General features: G+C 43.3%; 1 protein-coding gene across 8 annotated transcripts in view; it reads right to left on the minus strand.

The window, feature by feature from the left end:
* The window catches only part of pomt2 (protein-O-mannosyltransferase 2), a 344,167-nt gene extending 327,531 nt beyond the window's left edge, over positions 1 to 16,636 (minus strand). For 3 of the 8 annotated variants that reach the window (XR_009510880.1, XM_059962960.1, XM_059962973.1), the window contains exon 1: positions 16,344 to 16,636. Coding sequence is in view for 6 of the 8 variants with exons in the window: in XM_059962960.1 (XP_059818943.1) it covers positions 16,344 to 16,567 (224 nt within the window). In the remaining 2 variants the exon portion in view is untranslated. Of the gene's footprint in view, positions 1 to 16,339 lie in introns of all 8 variants that reach the window. The other 5 variants (XM_059962952.1, XM_059962966.1, XM_059962955.1 and 2 more) reach the window with 5 other exon arrangements.
* Between the last annotated feature and the right edge of the window lie 206 nt (positions 16,637 to 16,842).

Here is a 16,842-nt window from a genome sequence, read left to right on the forward strand (position 1 = left end):
ACCTAAGGTTTCCCATAGCCCTCTATTTCTTTAAGCTCCAGGTACCTATCCAGGAGTCTCTTAAAAAATCCTATCGTATCTGCCTCCACCACCATCATTGGCAGCCCATTCCACGAACTCACCACTCTCTGCAGAAAAAAACTTGCCCTTGACATCTGCTCTGTACCTACTTCCAAGCACCTTAAAACTGTGCCCTCTAGTTTAGCCATTTCAGCCCTGGGGAAAAGCATCTGACTATCCACATGATCAATGCCTCGCATCATCTTATACACCTTTATCAGGTCACCTCTCATCCTCCGCTGCTCCAAGGAGAAAAGACAGAGTTCACTCAACCTATTCTCATAAGGCATGCTCCCCAATCCAGGCAAAACCCCTGTAAATCTCCTCTGCACCCTATGGCTTCTACATCCTTCCTGCACAGTACTCCAAGCGGGGTCTGACCAGGGTCCTAGACAGCTGCAACATTACCTCTCGGCTCCTAAACCCAATCACATGATTGATGTTAATATTATATTCTGCTATCATATTTGACCTACCAAAATGAACCACCTCACACTCATCTGGGTTGAACTCCGTCTGCCACTTCTCAGCCGTTTTGCATCCTATCAATGTCCTGCTGTAACCTCCACAATATCTACAACACCCCCAACTTTTGTGTCATCAACAAATTAACTAACCCATCACTCCACTTCCTCATCCAGGTAAATTATAAAAATCGTGAAGAGTAGGGGTCCCAGAACAGATGCCTGAGGCACACCACTGGTCACTGACCTCCATGCAGAATATGACCCGTTACAACCACTCTTTGCCTACTGTGGGCAAGCCAGTTCTCGATCCACAAACAATGTCCCCTTGGATCCCACGCTCCTTACCTTATCAAATGCCTTGCTGAAATCCATATACACTACATCTACGGCCCTACCTTCATCAATGTGTTTAGTCACATCCTCAAAGAATTCAATCAGGCTCATACGGCACGGCCTGCCTTTGACAAAGTCATGCTGACTCTTCCTAATCATATTATACCTCTCCAAATGTTCATAAGTCCTGCCTCTCAGGATCTTTTCCATTGAATGACCAACCACTGAAGTAAAACTCACTGGTCGAAAATTTCCTGGGCTATCTCTACTCCCATTCTTGAATTAGGGAACAACATCCACAACTCTCCAATCCTCCAGAACCTCTCCCGTCCCTATTGATGATGCAAAGATCATCGCCAGAGGCTCAGCAATCTCCTCCCTCACCTCCCACAGTAGCCTGGGGTACATCTCATCCAGTCCCAGTAACTTATCCAACTGGATGCTTTCCAAAAGCTCTTGCATGTCCTCTTTCTTAATATCTACATGCTCAAGCTGTTCAGTCTACTGTAAGTCATCTGCATTCTCCTCTGGTTCCATACATACTTTTCCACTGTCACACTTGATTCTCTTACCTCTTATCCTCTTGCTCTTCACATACTTGTGGAATGCCTTGGAGTTTTCCTTAATCTTGTCCACCAAAGCCTTCTCATGGCCCCTTCTGGCTCCCTTAATTTCATTCTTAAGCTCCTTCCTGCTGGCCTTATAATCCTCTAGATCTCTAACATTAGCTAGTTTTTTGAACATTTTGTAAGCTCTTCTTTTCTTCTTGACTAGATTTACAACAGCCTTTGTACATCGCGGTTCCTTCATCCTACCATCCTTTCCCTGTCTCATTGAAATGTACCTAAGTAGAACTCCACGCAAATATACCCTGAACATTTGCCACATTTCTTCCATACATTTCCCTGAGAACATCTGTTTCCAATTTATGCTTCCAAGTTCTTGCTTGATAGCCTCATATTTCCCATCACTCCAATTAAACACTTCCCTAACTTTTCTGTTCCTATCCCTCTCCAAAGCTATGTAAAACGAGATAGAATTGTGATCACAGGAGAGGGAATTGTGATATATTGGTGAACTGAAGCAGTTTTGTATAGAGGAATGATCTAAAATTCCTCCTTGCCATTGTGCAAGTCTGATCAGCAGCTATAGGAAACATTTGGTGGAGGTTATTGCTGCAAAAGGAGGATCTACCTGTTATTAAACACAAATGTTCACAGACTTTTTTCCAGCCTGGACTATGAATGATTGAACCATGTTTTTAATAAAAGTCATGAAAGGTACAATTGTTTGTGTGTTATTAATTTAGGCAGATTATTATTGTGCTTTTGATGTAGATCAGACCACATTTTATGAGTAATTAATACAAGCAATTGCAAAGGGTTCTCAAACTTTTTCTTGCAACTGTAAGTCACATAGACCAGATGGACTACATCCCAGTGTTCTGAAAGAGGTAGCTGAAGAGATTCTGGAAGCATTAGTGATTTCAATAATCAGTTGATTCTGACATGATTCTGGAAGCATTAGTGATTTCAATAATCAGTTGATTCTGACATGGTTCCGGAGAACTGGAAGATTGCAAATGTCACTCCACTCTTTCAAGGTACTTGGAGGCACAAGATAAAATAGTCCAAAGTCAGAATGGATTCCTTCAAGGGAAATCTTGCCTGACAAATCTGTTGGAATTCTTTTGAGGAAATAACAAGCCGGATAGACAAATAAGTTTTTCACTTGGATTTTGAGAAGGTCTTTTGCAAGGTGCCGCACCAGGCTGCTTAGCAAGCAATTACAGGAAACAATAGACAATAGACAATAGGTGCAGAAGTAGACCATTCGGCCCCTCGAGTCTGCACCGCCATTCTGAGATCATGGCTGATCATTCACTATCAATACCCAGTCCCTGCCTTGTCCCCATATCCCTTGATTCCCCTATCCATCAGATATCCATCCAGCTCCTTCTTGAAAGCATCCAGAGAATTGGTCTCCACCGTCTTCCGAGGCAGTGCATTCCACACCTCCACAACTCTCTGGGAGAAGAAGCTCTTCCTCAACTCTGTTTTAAATAACTGGCCTCTTATTCTCAATCCATGCCCTCTGGTACTGGACTCTCCCAACATCTGGAACATATTTCCTGCCTCAATCCTATCAAATCCTTTAATTATCTTAAACATTTCAATCAGATCCCCTCTCAATCTCCTCAATTCCAGCGTGTACAAGCCCAATCTCTCCAATCTCTCTGCGTAAGACAGCCCTGCCATCCCAGGAATCAACCTAGTGAATCTACGCTGCACTTCCTCAATTGCCAGAATGTCCTTCCTTAAACCTGGAGACCAAAACTGTACACAATATTCCAGGTGTGGTCTCACCAGGGCCCTGTACAAATGCAAAAGAACATCCTTGCTCTTGTATTTAATTCCCCTTGTAACAAAGGCCAACATTCCATTTGCCCTCTTCACTGCCTGTTGCACTTGCTCATTCACCTTCATTGACTGGTGAACTAGGACTCCTAGGTCTCTTTGCATTTCTCCCTTACCTAACTCGACACCGTTCAGACAATACTCTGCCCTCTTGTTCCAGCTTCCAAAGTGGATAACTTCACATTTATTCACATTGAATGACATCTGCCAAGTATCTGCCCACTCACTCAGCCTATCCAAGTCTCCCTGTATTCTCCTAACATCCTCTTCGCATGTCACACTGCCACCCAGTTTAGTATCGTCAGCAAACTTGCTGATATAGTTTTCAATGCCCTCATCTAAATCGTTGACATAAATCGTAAAGAGCTGTGGTCCCAATACAGAGCCCTGTGGTACCCCACTAGTCACCTCCAGCCAGTCTGAGAAACACCCATTCACTGCTACCCTTTGCTTTCTATCTGAAAGACACTAACATAGAAAGAGCATCCCGACTGGCAGGAAGCAAAAAGTGGGAATAAAGGGAGCCTGTTCTGATTGGCTGCCGGTGACTATCAGTGTTCCCCAGGGTCAGTGTTGTTACCGCCTTTTGTACTTTGTATGTCAATGATTTGGATGGCAGAATTTTCAGCATTCTGGCCAAGTTTGTAGACAATATGAAAATCAGTGGAGGGGCAAGTAGTGTTGAGGAAGAAGAGAGTCATGAGAAGAATGGGCAAAGAAGTGGTCGGTGGAATACAATGTTGGGATGTGTATGGTTATGCACTTTTAAGAAGGAATAAAAACAGAGACTATCATCTAAACGGGGAGAAAATGCTAAAATTCAAGCTGCAAAGGGACTTGGGAGTCCTTGTACAGGATTCCCTGAAGGTTGATTTGTAGCTTGAGTCGGTGGTAAGGAAGGTAAATGCAATGTTAGCATTCATTTCAAGAGGACTAGAATATAAAGGCAAGGATGCTTTATAAGGCACTGCTGAGGCCTCATTTGGAGTATTCAGAGTAGTTTTGGGCCCATAATCTAAGAAGAAGGACCACAAAGGTAGTAATCTCGGGATTACTGCCTGTGCCACATGACAGTGAGAGTCGGAATGGAATGAGGTGGAGGATAAATGCATGGCTGAAGGATTGGAGCAAGGGGAAGGGTTTCAAGTTTCTGGATCATTGGGACCTTTTTTGGGGCAGGTGTGACCTGTACAAAAAGGACAAGTTGCACTTGAATCCTAGGGGAACCAATATGCTGGCAGGGAGATTTGCTAAAGCTACTGCAGAGACTTTAAACTGGAATGGTTGGAGGGGTGGGAATCAAATTGAAGAGACTAGGAGAGAGGAGGTTAGTTCACAAATAGAGAAAGCTTGTAGACAGTGTGTGAGGTGATAGACAGGATATAGAGAAGGGGAGCACTCAGACCGAAGATGTAGGGGAGAAGGAAGAAAAAGATAGTAAAGTTATTTGCACCGTTAGGGATAAACAGAGACTAAGAGGTGGGAAATTTCTTAAATGCTTTTATTTTAATGCTAGGAGCATTGTAAGAAAAATGGATGAGCTTACAGCATTGATACCTGGAAATATGATGTTGTAGCTATTAGTGAAAGCAGGAGGGGTGTGATTGGCAACTAATTATTCCTGGATTTCGTTGCTTCAGGTGTGATAGAATCAGAGGGACAAGAGGGGGAGGTGTTGCATTGCCTGTCACAGAAAATATTACAGTTGTGCTTTGGCAGGATAGATTAGAGGGCTCGTCTAGGGAGCCTATTTGAGTGGAATTGAGGAATGGCAAAGGTGTAGTAACATTTATAGGGGTGTATTATAGACCACCTAATGGGGAATGAGAATCAGAGGAGCAAATTTGTAAGGAGATAGCAGATATTTGTAGTAAGCACAAGGTTGTGATTGTGGGAGATTTTATTGTTCCACACAAAAACTGGGAAGTCCATTCTGTAAAAGGGCTGGATGGTTTGGAGTTTATAAAATGTGTGCAGGATAGTTTTCTGCAGCAATACATAGAGGTACCAACTAGAGAAGGGGCAGTGTTGGATCTCCTGTTACGGAATGAGATAGGTCAAGTGACAGAGGTATATGTTGGGGAGCACTTCGGGTCCAGTGATCACAATGTCATTAGTTTCGATATAATTATGGACAAGGATAGGACTGGACCCAGGGTTGAGATTTTTGATTGGAGAAAGGCTAACTTTAAGGAGATGCAAAAGGATTTAGAAGGAGTGGATTGGGACAATTTGTTTTATGGCAAGGATGTAACAGAGAAATGGAGGTAATTTAAAGGAGAAATTTTGAGGGTACAGAATCTTTATGCTCCTGCTAGGTTAAAAGGAAAAGTTAGAAGTTTGAGAGATCCATGGTTTTCAAGTGATATTGGAAACTTGGCTCAGAAAAAAAGAGAGATCTACAATAAACCTAGGCAGCATGGAGTAAATGAAGTGCTGAGGAATATAAAAAATGTAAAAAGAATCTTAAGAAAATTAAAAAAGCTAAAAGAAGATATGAGGTTGCTTTGGCAAGTAAGGTGAAAATAAATCCAAAGGGTTTCTACAGTTATATTAATAGCAAAAGGATAGTGAGGGATAAAATTAGTCCCTTAGAGAATCAGAGTGGACAGCTACGTGTGGAGCCAAAACAGATGGGGGAGATTTTGAACAATTTCTTTGCTTCATTATTCACTAAGGAGAAGGATATTGAATTGTGTAAGGTAAGGGAAAAAAGTAGGGTGGTCATGGAAACTATGACGATTAAAGAAGAGGAAGTGCTGGCGCTTTTAAAGAATATAAAAGTGGATAAGTCTCCGGATCCTGACAGGATATTCCTTAGGACCTTGAGGGAAGTTAGTGTAGAGATAGCAGGGGCTCTGACAGAAATATTTCAAATGTCATTAGAAACAGGGATGGTGCCGGAGGATTGGCATATTGCTCATGTGTTTCCATTGTTTAAAAAGGGTTCTAAGAGTAAACCTAGCAATTATAGGCCTGTCAGTTTGATGTCAGTGGTGGGTAAATTAATGGAAAGTATTCTTAGAGATGGTATATATAATTATCTGGATAGACAGGGTCTGATTAGGAATAGTCAGCATGGATTTTGTGCGTGGAAGGTCATGGTTGACAAATTTTATTGAATTTTTTGAAGAGGTTACTGGGAAAGTTGATGAGGGTAAAGTAGTGGAAGTTGTCTATATGGACTTCAGTAAAGCCTTTGACAAGGTTCCACACAGAAGGTTATTTAGGAAGGTTCAATCGTTAGGTATTAATACTGAAATAGTAAAATGGATTCAAGAGTGGCTGGATGGAAGATGCCAGAGAGTAGTGGTGGATACCTGTTTGTCAGGTATGAGGCTGGTGACTAGTGGTGTGCCTCAGGGATCTGTACTGGGTCCAATGTTGTTTGTCATATACAATAATGATCTGGATGATGGGGTGGTAAATTGGATTAGTAAGTCCTGACGAAAGGTCTCTGCCCAAAACGTTGACTGCTCGTTTCAACGGATGCTGCCAACCTGCTGAGTTCCTCCAGCTTGTTTGTAAGGTTGAAGAAGTTAGGTCTTCATTCTTTGGAGCGTAGAAGGTTGAGGGGGGACTTGATAGAGGTATTTAAAATAATGAGGGGGATAGATGGAGTTGACTTGGATAGGCTTTTTCTATTGAGAGTAGGGGAGATTCAAACAAGAGGACATGAGTTTAGTTTAGGGGTAACACAAGGGGGAACTTCTTTACTCAGAGAGTGGTAGCTGTGTGGAACGAGCTTCCAGTAGAAGTGGTAGAGGCAGGTTCGATATTGTCATTTTAAAAAAGATTGGATAGGTATATGGACAGGAAAGGAATAGTGGGTTATGGGCGGAGTGCAGGTCGGTGGGACCAGGTGAGAGTAAGCATTTGGCACAGACTAGAAGGGCCGAGATGACCTGTTTCTGTGCTGTAATTGTTATATGCTTATATGGAAAGGATGTGCTGAAAAGAGAGAGGTTTCAGAACAGGTTCAAGGGAATGATTCCGGAAATGAAAGGGCTATCATTTAATGAGCACTTGATGGCTCTGGGCCTGTACTAGCAGGACGGGGTGGGGGGGTGGGGGTCTCATTGAAACTGAGAGGTCAGCGGGCAGAGATGAGTGAAGGTGCTATTATGAGGGGGAAGGTGCTTGGGAAGCTCAAAGTCTTAAGATAGATAAGTCACCTAGACCAGATGGACCAATTGTTTTCTCTGAGTTGGATAATCCACACCAGGGGTGCATAAAAAGATCTCGTTTTTAATCAAGGCGGCAAATGAGATTTCAAAGTTAGAGTTTTGCGGCAGTTTCTCTGAGTTGAGGAATGACCAATCAGCAAGAGGCAATCAGTAGAAAGGGGGAATATAAGTAACTAAGGTGGAGGCAGAGCAGCCATTCTTGTGAGTGTGCCAGTCTTAAGAACAGCTTTGGCTCATCTGTCCTCAGCGAGGTAAGGCTTGGATGAGGTAGTTACTTTGTGTTCTTATTTGTTAATTCCTCATTCTGTTAGTGCATAGTATAGTAAGAATGGCTCAGGCAGTAATTGTACTGCTTGAGGGATGTGGGAAGTCTGGGAGACCAGCAGTCTCCCAGATAAACACATCTGCACAAGGTGTGCTGAGCTACAACTCCTGACAGAATGTATCAAGGAACTGGAGCTGAAGCTTGATAGCCTTCAATTCATACAGGAAAATGAGGTGGTGATAGACAGGAGCTACAGAGGTATAGTCACCCCCAAGTTGCAGAAGACGGGTAACTGGGTGACTTCAGGGGAAGTTGGGGAAATGCACAGCCAGTGCAGTGTACACCTGTGCCTGTATTGCTCAATAATAAGTATTTAACTTTAGATACTATTGAGGAGGATGACTACTGGGGAGAGCCACAGGGACTGGATCTCTGGTACTGAGAGTCTGGGCAGGGTTCAGAATAGTAGAGAGCTGAACAGGACTGTACTGCTGATAAGAGATTCTCCAGGAAGTGAACAGAGGTTCTATGGGCATGATAGAAGCACCAGGTTAGTATGTTGCCTCCAAAGTGCCTGGATCCGGGACAGACAATAGACAATAGGTGCAGAAGTAGACCATTCGGCCCTTCGAGCCTGCACCGCCATTTTGAGATCGTGGCTGATCATCTACTATCAATACCCAGTTCCTGCCTTGCCCCCATATCCCTCGATTCCCCTAGCTCCTTCTTGAAAGCATCCAAAGAATTGGCCTCCACTGCCTTCCAAGGCAGTGCATTCCAGACCCCCACAACTCTCTGGGAGAAGTAGTTTTTCCTTAACTCTGTCCTAAATGACCTACCCCTTTTTCTCAAACCATGCCCTCTGGTACTGGACTCTCCCAGCAGCTGGAACATATTTCCTGCCTCTATCTTGTCCAATCCCTTAATAATCTTATATGTTTCAATCAGATCCCCTCTCAATCTCATTAATTCCAGCGTGTACAAGCCAAGTCTCTCTAACCTCTCTGCATAAGACAGTCCTGACATCCCAGGAATTAACCTCGTGAATCTACGCTGCACTTCCTCTACAGCCAGGATGTCCTTCCTTAACCCTGGAAACCAAAACTGTACACAATACTCCAGGTGTGGTCTCACCAGGGCCCTGTACAAATGCAAGAGGATTTCCTTGCTCTTGTACTCAATTCCCTTTGTAATAAAGGCCAACATTCCATTAGCCTTCTTCACTGCCTGCTGCACTTGCTCATTCACCTTCAGTGACTGATGAACAAGGACTCCTAGATCTCTTTGTATTTCTCACTTACCTAACTTTACACTGTTCAGATAATAATCTGCCTTCCTGTTCTTACTCCCAAAGTGGATAACCTCACACTTATTCACATTAAACGTCAGCTGCCAATTATCTGCCCACTCACCCAGCCTATCCAAGTCACCCTGAATTCTCCTAACATCCTCATCACATGTCACACTGCCACCCAGCTTAGTATCATCAGCAAACTTGCTGATGTTATTTTTAATGCCTTCGTCTAAATCGTTGACGTAAATCGTAAACAGCTGTGGTCCCAATACCGAGCCCTGTAGCACCCCACTAGTCACCACCTGCCATTCCGAGAAACACCCATTCACCGCTACCCTTTGCTTTCTATCCGCCAACCAGTTTTCTATCCATGTCAATATCTTCCCCCCCAATGACATGAGCTCTGATTTTACCCACCAATCTCCTATGTGGGACCTTATCAAATGCCTTCTGAAAATCAAGGTACACTACATCCACTGGATCTCCCTTGTCTAACTTCCTGGTTACATCTTCGAAAAACTCCAAGATTCGTCAAGCATGATTTACCCTTGGTAAATCCATGCTGGCTCGGCCCAATCCTATCACTGCTATCTAGATATGCCTCTATATCATCTTTAATAATGGACTCTAGCATCTTCCTCACTACTGATGTCAGGCTGACAGGTTGATAGTTCTCTGTTTTCTCCCTCCCTCCTTTCTTAAAAAGTGGGATAACATTAGCCATTCTCCAATCCTCAGGAAATGATCCTGAATCGAAGGAACATTGGAAAATGATTACCAATGCATCCGCAATTTCCAGGGCCACCTCCTTTAGTACCCATGGATGCAGACCATCTGGACCTGGGGATTTGTCAGCCTTCAGTCCCATCAGTCTACTCATCACCTTTTCCTTCCGAATGTCAGTCTGTTTCATTTCCTCTATTACCCTATGTCCTTGGCCCATCCATACATCTGGGAGATTGCTTGTGTCTTCCTTAGTGAAGACAGATCTAAAGTACTTATTAAGTTCTTCTGCCATTTCTCTGTTTCCCATAATAATTTCACCCAATTCATTCTTCAAGGGCCCAACATTGTTCTTAATTATCTTCTTTCTTTTCACATACCTAAAAAAGCTTTTGCTATCCTCCTTTATATTCCTCAGATATCAGATCCTAGATATCTCAGACATCAGGGATGTCTCAGATCAGCTCCAAGGCATGCTCAAGGGCAAGGGTAAGCAGCCAGAAGTCTTGGTACATATTAGCACCAATGACATAAGTCATTAGGTAAGAAGGTCCTGAAGAGAGACTTTAGTGAGCTAGGTTGAAAGCTGAGAAACAGGATCTCCAGGGTAGTAATCTCTGAATTGCTGCCTGTGCCACATGCCTGTGAGGGGTAAGAGTAGGATGATATGGCAAGTGAATGTGTGGCTAAGGAACTGTTTCAGGGGACAGGGGTTTAGCTTTATGGATCATTGGGATCTCTTATGGGGAAGGTATCACATACAAAAGAACCGGATTACACCTGAATTTGAAGGGGTCCGGTATCTTTGTGGGCAGTTTGGCAAGAGTCATTTGGGTGGAATTAAACTAATTCGGCAGGGAGATGGGAATAGAAGTGATCATGTTGAAGATGGAAAAGAGAAAAGATTGGGTTACAAACAGAGGCAATGTGCAGAGAGACTCCCACAAAAGAGAGGCTGATGATAGGGGAAAATTGTAGTCAACAAAATGAGTTGCAACATAAAAGGCAAACAAAATCTAAAAGGGTGAATACAAGACTAAAAGCATTATATTTGAAATCGCACAGCATACGAAATAAGTTTGATGAACTAGTAGCAGAGTTACAAATTGGCAAGTAAGATGTTGTAGGCATCACCGAGTCATAGCTGAAAGAAGATTATAGCTGGGAGCTTAATGGCCAACAATACAAATTGTATCCAAAGGATAGGCAGGAAAGCAAAAAATGGTGGTGTAGTTCTGTTGGTAAAAATGAATGCGGTGACATAGGGTCAGAAGGTATTGAATCTTTGTGGACAGAACTAAGGAACTGCAAGGGTAAAAAGATGCTGATGGGAGTTGTATACAGACCCCAAAACAGTCATAATTCTATAGGTTACAAGGGGATATAAAAAATGCATGCCAAAAGGGCAATGATATAATAGTCATGGAGGATTTCAATATGCAGGTAGATTGGGAAAATCAGGTTGGTGTGGGATTCCAAAAGCAGGACTTTCCAGAATGCCTATGAGATGACCTTTTTCAAGCAGCTCATGGTTGAGCCCACTAGGGGATCAGCTTTTCTGGATTGGGTGTTGTGCAATGAACCAGAACTGATTAGCGAGCTTAAAGTAAAAGAACCCTTAAATGCAAGTAATCATAATATGATCAAATTCACACTGAAATTTGAGAAGTCAGATGTATCAGTATTACAGTGGGGTAAAGGAAATTACATAGGCATGAGAGAGAAGCTGGTCAAAATTGATTGGAAAAGAACACTGACAGGGATGACAGCAGAGCAGCAACGGCTGGAATTTCTGGAAGCAATTCAGAAGGCACAGGATATATACATCCCAAAGAGGAAGTAGTATTCTGAAGGCAAGATGATACAAAATGGCTAAAAAGGGAAGTCAGAGCCAAAATAAAACCCGAAGAATAGGCATAAAATAGAGTAAAAGTTAGTGGGAAGTTAGAGTAAGTTAAGTAGTTTGCGTCAGTCTTCACTGTGGAAGACACTTGCAGTATGGTTGAAGTTCCAGGTGTCAGGGGTTACAAAGTGTGTGAAGTTACCATAACTAGGGAGAAAGTTCTTAGGAAACTGAAAGGTCCAAAGATAGATAAGTCACCTGGACCAGATGATGTATACCCCAGGGTTCAGAAAGAGGTGGCTGAAGACAGCCAGCACCTCTTCCCCAGGGCACCACTGCTCAATACAAGAGGACATGGCTTTAAGGTAAGGGGTGGAAAGTTCAAGGGGGATATTAGACGAAGGTTTTTTACTCAGAGAGTGGTTGGTGCGTGGAATGCACTGCCTGAGTCTGTGGTGGAAGCAGATACACGAGTGAATTTAAGAGACTACTAGACAGGTATGTGGAGGAATTTAAGGTGAGGGGATATATGGGAGGCAGGGTTTAAGGGTTGGCACAACATGGTGGGCCAAAGGGCCTGTACTGTGCTGTACTATTCTATGTTCTATGTAAGAGATTGTGGAGGCCTTAGTAATGATCATTCATGAATCACTAGATTCTTGAATGGTTCTGGAAGACTAGAAAATTGCAAATGTCACTCCACTCTTCAAGAAGGGAGGGAAGCAGGAGAAAGGATATTATAGACCAGTTAGTCTGACCTCAGTGGTTGAGAAGATGTTGGAGTTAATCGTCAAGGATATGGTTTTAGTATACTTGGAGGCACATGATAAAATAGGCCACAGTCAGCATGGCTTCCTCAAGGGAAAATCGTGCCTGACAAATCTGTTGGAATTCCTTGAATTAATAACAAGTAGGATAGACAAAGGAGATTCCGCTGACGTTGTATACTTGGATTTTCATTAGACATTTGACAAGGTGCCACGCATGATGAGGCTGCTTAACAAGTTACGAGCCCGTGGTATTGCTGGAAAGATTCTAGCATGGACAAAGCAGCAACTGATTGGCAGGAGGCAAAGAGTGGAAATAATGCGAGTCTTTTCTGGTTGGATGCCGATGACTAGTAAAGTTCCACAGGTACAGTGTTGGGACCGATTCTTTTTACATTATATGTCAATGATTGGGATGATGAAACTTATAGCTTTATTGCAAAGTTTGCAGATAACACATGAATAAATGGAAGGGCAGGTAGCCGTGAGGAAATAGGAAGGCTACAGAAGAACTTAAACCCATTAGGAGGATGGGCAAAGAAACGGCAAATGGAATACAGTGTCGGGAAGTGTACGGTCACGCACTTTGGTAGAAGAAATTAAAGGGTTGGCTATTTTCCAAATGGAGAGAAAATACAAAAATCAGAGATGCAAAGGGATTGAGTGGGGGAGAGTAGGACCAGAGGGCACAACCTCTGAGTAGAGGGACATTCATTCAGAACGTTGCTGAGGAGGAATTTTTTCAGCCAAAGGAAGTGAATCTGTGGAATTCATTGCTACAGGAGCCCAGGTCATTGAGTGTACTTAAGGTGGAGATTAATAGGTTCTTGATTCATTGTCAACTGAGACCACCATTGCGAATGCGGAGAGGGTCAGCAATTGCTCCCAATGCACAGCCATTCAGACCAGGTGTGAGTACTGAGTCATGGAAGGACTGTTGAAAGTGCTGAGATTGATGTGATTAGACTGTACTTTATATTGGTCTCCTTTGGTTTTTCCAGGAGTGTGTTTGTGGGGGTTTTGATGCTACTGTCACTGTTCTTTCTTTTTACAAGTGAGGGGGTCAGGGGTTGTTATTGTCGTTGTTTTTGTTCCTGTGGAGGGAGGTGTGGGGGATTTGATGCTATTGTCACTGTTTTTCTCTGCAGGGGGTGGGGAATTACAGGGTTTGTGAGTTCTGTTTCTTTTTATTTTTCGTGCAGGGGAAGTTGATGTTTGGTCTTTCTGTGTTTCATGGCCATCTGGAGAAGACAAATAGAGTTGCACATCCATACTTCGACAAAATGAAAATGAAATGATTAGTCAGGGCATAAAAGGTTACGGGGAGAAGGCAGGAGAATGGGGTTTAGAACAAAATTGATCAGCAATGAAATGGCAGAGCAAACTCAATGGGCTGAATGACCTAATTCTGCTCCCGTGTCTTATGGAAATCAACCCAACAAGTGACTAGAGCTTCAAAGAGAGACCATTTTGGTAAATGTGGTCATAAAAGTTAAAATTTTAAGATAGCTGGTGGTATGACAGGACTTCAGAGGAAAACCGTATTGGGCAAAAGCTGGGGAGAGTAAATTAAGGATAGCTGTTATTGGGCAAGTCCACCTATTTATTTTTATTAGCTTCAATTTGTCACATGTATATCGAAACAATGTGAAATGCATCGTTTGCATCAACAACCAACTCAGTTCAAAGATGTGCTATAGGCAACCTACACTTCCACGTTTCCAGCACCAACACTGCATACCCACAACTCACTAACCCTAAACTGTGTATCTTTGGAATGTGGGAGGAAACCAGAGCACCCAGAAGAAATCCACGCATCATGGGAAGAAAGTACAATTTATAGGCCAGCGAGCCTGACACCCGCAGTACGAAAGTTACTGGAAAGTATTCCAAGGGACAGGTTATATGAGTATTTGGGTAGACATGGACTAATTAGAGATAGTCAGCATGGCTTCATGCATGGTATTGTTATGTGTGATGAGAAAACCAGATGGAGATGGGGTCCAGGGTTGACCCCCCTGTGAACTATGCTGCTAACGAGAGAGAGAGAGAGAAGGATTAAAATGATTATTTAGTATTATGGCTTCTTCACTAATTGTTGACTTTAATGTCAAGGACATTTGGCCTGTTTGTGTGGATCCCTGCTGACACAGCAGAGTGATGCCAGGTGCCTGCTGCAACAGGAGGGAGTGGTCAGTTTGATGGCCATGGAGTTAATGGATGGCTGATACCCCATCAGGGGAGATAAAAGATGGGTCTGCTGAGACACCTGCAGACACACCACGAGACACTGCAAGAGTGTTGTGCACCCACAGGAAGGTGGGGGCTTGGAGGACCGAATCCAGAGATCGGTCACAAAGCTCACAGTGGGATGGCAGGACCGGTAGGGGTTTGTGTGTGTCCACTCACGCCAGAGTGACGAGTCCACCACAGAAGAACAGTCTAGCTGAGAACGGAGGGGTCATAACCGAATGACCACATCAGTACAACAGAACAGGAAGACAACAGAAGGTTTGCCTGCTACAGCTGCTCACATCTTGCTCACTCTCTCTCTCTCCAATGTCACAACAGCAACTACCTCGACTTACACTGAACTGAACTCTGCATTATCTTAAGACTATTCACTTACCCCTAAACTACGACAGACGTTGGTTTTGATTCTTATTTCTATACTTCTGTATTTATCATTGCTAACCTGTTTTATATGTCCATTTTCATTTTTGATACTGTATTGCTTAGTTTACTAATAAACACCTTTTAATTACAGTACCACCAGACTCCAACGTATCATTCCATTTCTGCTGGTTTGTTAACCCAGTTACAGGGTACATAACTGTAACAGTATGTTGTGTCTAAACAATCTTACAGAGTTTTTATAGGAAGCTACCAGGAAAATTGATTAAGACAAGGCAATGGATATTGTCTACATGGGCTTCAGCAAGACATTTGACAAGGTCCTGCATGGGAGGTTATTCAAGTTGAGTCGCTCGGCATTCAAGGCGGGAAATTCAATTAGACATTGGCTCTGTGGCAGAAGCCAGAAATTGGTAGTATATGATTGCCGCTGACTGTACAATGAGGAAGACTATCAGAACACAGTGCGATCTGGACCAGCTTGAAAAATGTCAAATGGAATTTAATGCAAATAAATGCAAGGTGTTGCACTTAGATAGGTCCAACCAGAGGTTTTACACAGTGAACAGTAGGGCATTGAGGCATGTTGTAGGATAAAGGGATCAGGGATTAGTTCATAATTCATCAGAAGTGGGTGGAGGGGGAAGGGAAGATATTATTCTATGTAATTAAATTTGGAAAAATTTAAAAAAAAAAATTTAAAGTGGCGTCACAAGTAGACAGGGTCGAAAAAAAACTTCTGGCACATTGGCATTTATAATTCACATTGATACTGGATATGGGATGTTATACAACAGGGTCTTTTCAGAGTCTCCTGGATCGCTACACGGAGCTTAGAAAAATAAAGGGCTATGGGTAACCTCAGGACTAGGTAATTTCTAAGTGTTGTACATGTTTGACACAGCATTGTGGGCCAAAGGGCCTGTATTTCGCCACGGATTGAGCAGGGTTTCTATGTTATGTTGTTATTGTATATGACATTGGTGAGGCTTAATTTGGAGTATTGTGTGTAGTTTGGTCACCTAATTAGAAGAAATATGTAAATAACGTTGAAATTGTACAGAACACTTAGAAGAATGTCGCTGGGATATAAGGAAAGGTTGAATAGGTTAGGACTTTGCTCCTTAGAACGTAGAAGACTGAGAGATTTGATAGAGGTACACAAAATTATGAGAGGTGTAGACAGGGTAAAAAGAAGCAGGCTGCAACCCTCCCGGATACTACCCACCTCAAAGACAATCCGCACCGACAATGAACCCAAACCTCTACCACCCACCTGGATACCAAGCACCCCACACTCCAACCTCACAGACACTCCTCCGATACCGACCTCCCCACCCTGCGCTCACCCACCACACATGTTGGGGCTCCGACAAGTGGTAGAAGCGGCTGAGCAGAGACAGCGCGGTGACCAACGTCAGTAGCAGATGGCTGTGGCTGTGGCGGCCGGCGCCGTCACCCCCTACTCCTTTGGCCAGTTCCACCGAGGCTCGTTTGCAACCCGAGCCCTCAAACAACCTTTCTGCAATCCTCAATGCAGAAAAATCCCAGAAATGTTTCGCTTGTCTGCAGGACATCTCGCCGCAGATTGATCAGGAGTCACAGGCCGCGTCTCCCGTAACAACGGCCAGCGCGCATGCGCGGCACTACCCATCTTCCGTAGGTCCTTTAGATACGATGGGGTGGAATGAGCTGTGTTTATGCGAGCAGTGAGCAAATCATCCTTCTTGTTCTCGTCACTCGATATTCAAGGTCACACAGCCCTGTCATTTTAATCTGCCCCACGCCTTCATAAACCAGGTCCAGCACTTGCTATTATTGGATCGTTCTCCTCCATACACAAGTCAGCTCA

This window comes from Hypanus sabinus, chromosome 2, assembly GCF_030144855.1.
Source record: "Hypanus sabinus isolate sHypSab1 chromosome 2, sHypSab1.hap1, whole genome shotgun sequence".
Classification (NCBI taxonomy): Eukaryota; Metazoa; Chordata; class Chondrichthyes; order Myliobatiformes; family Dasyatidae; genus Hypanus; species Hypanus sabinus.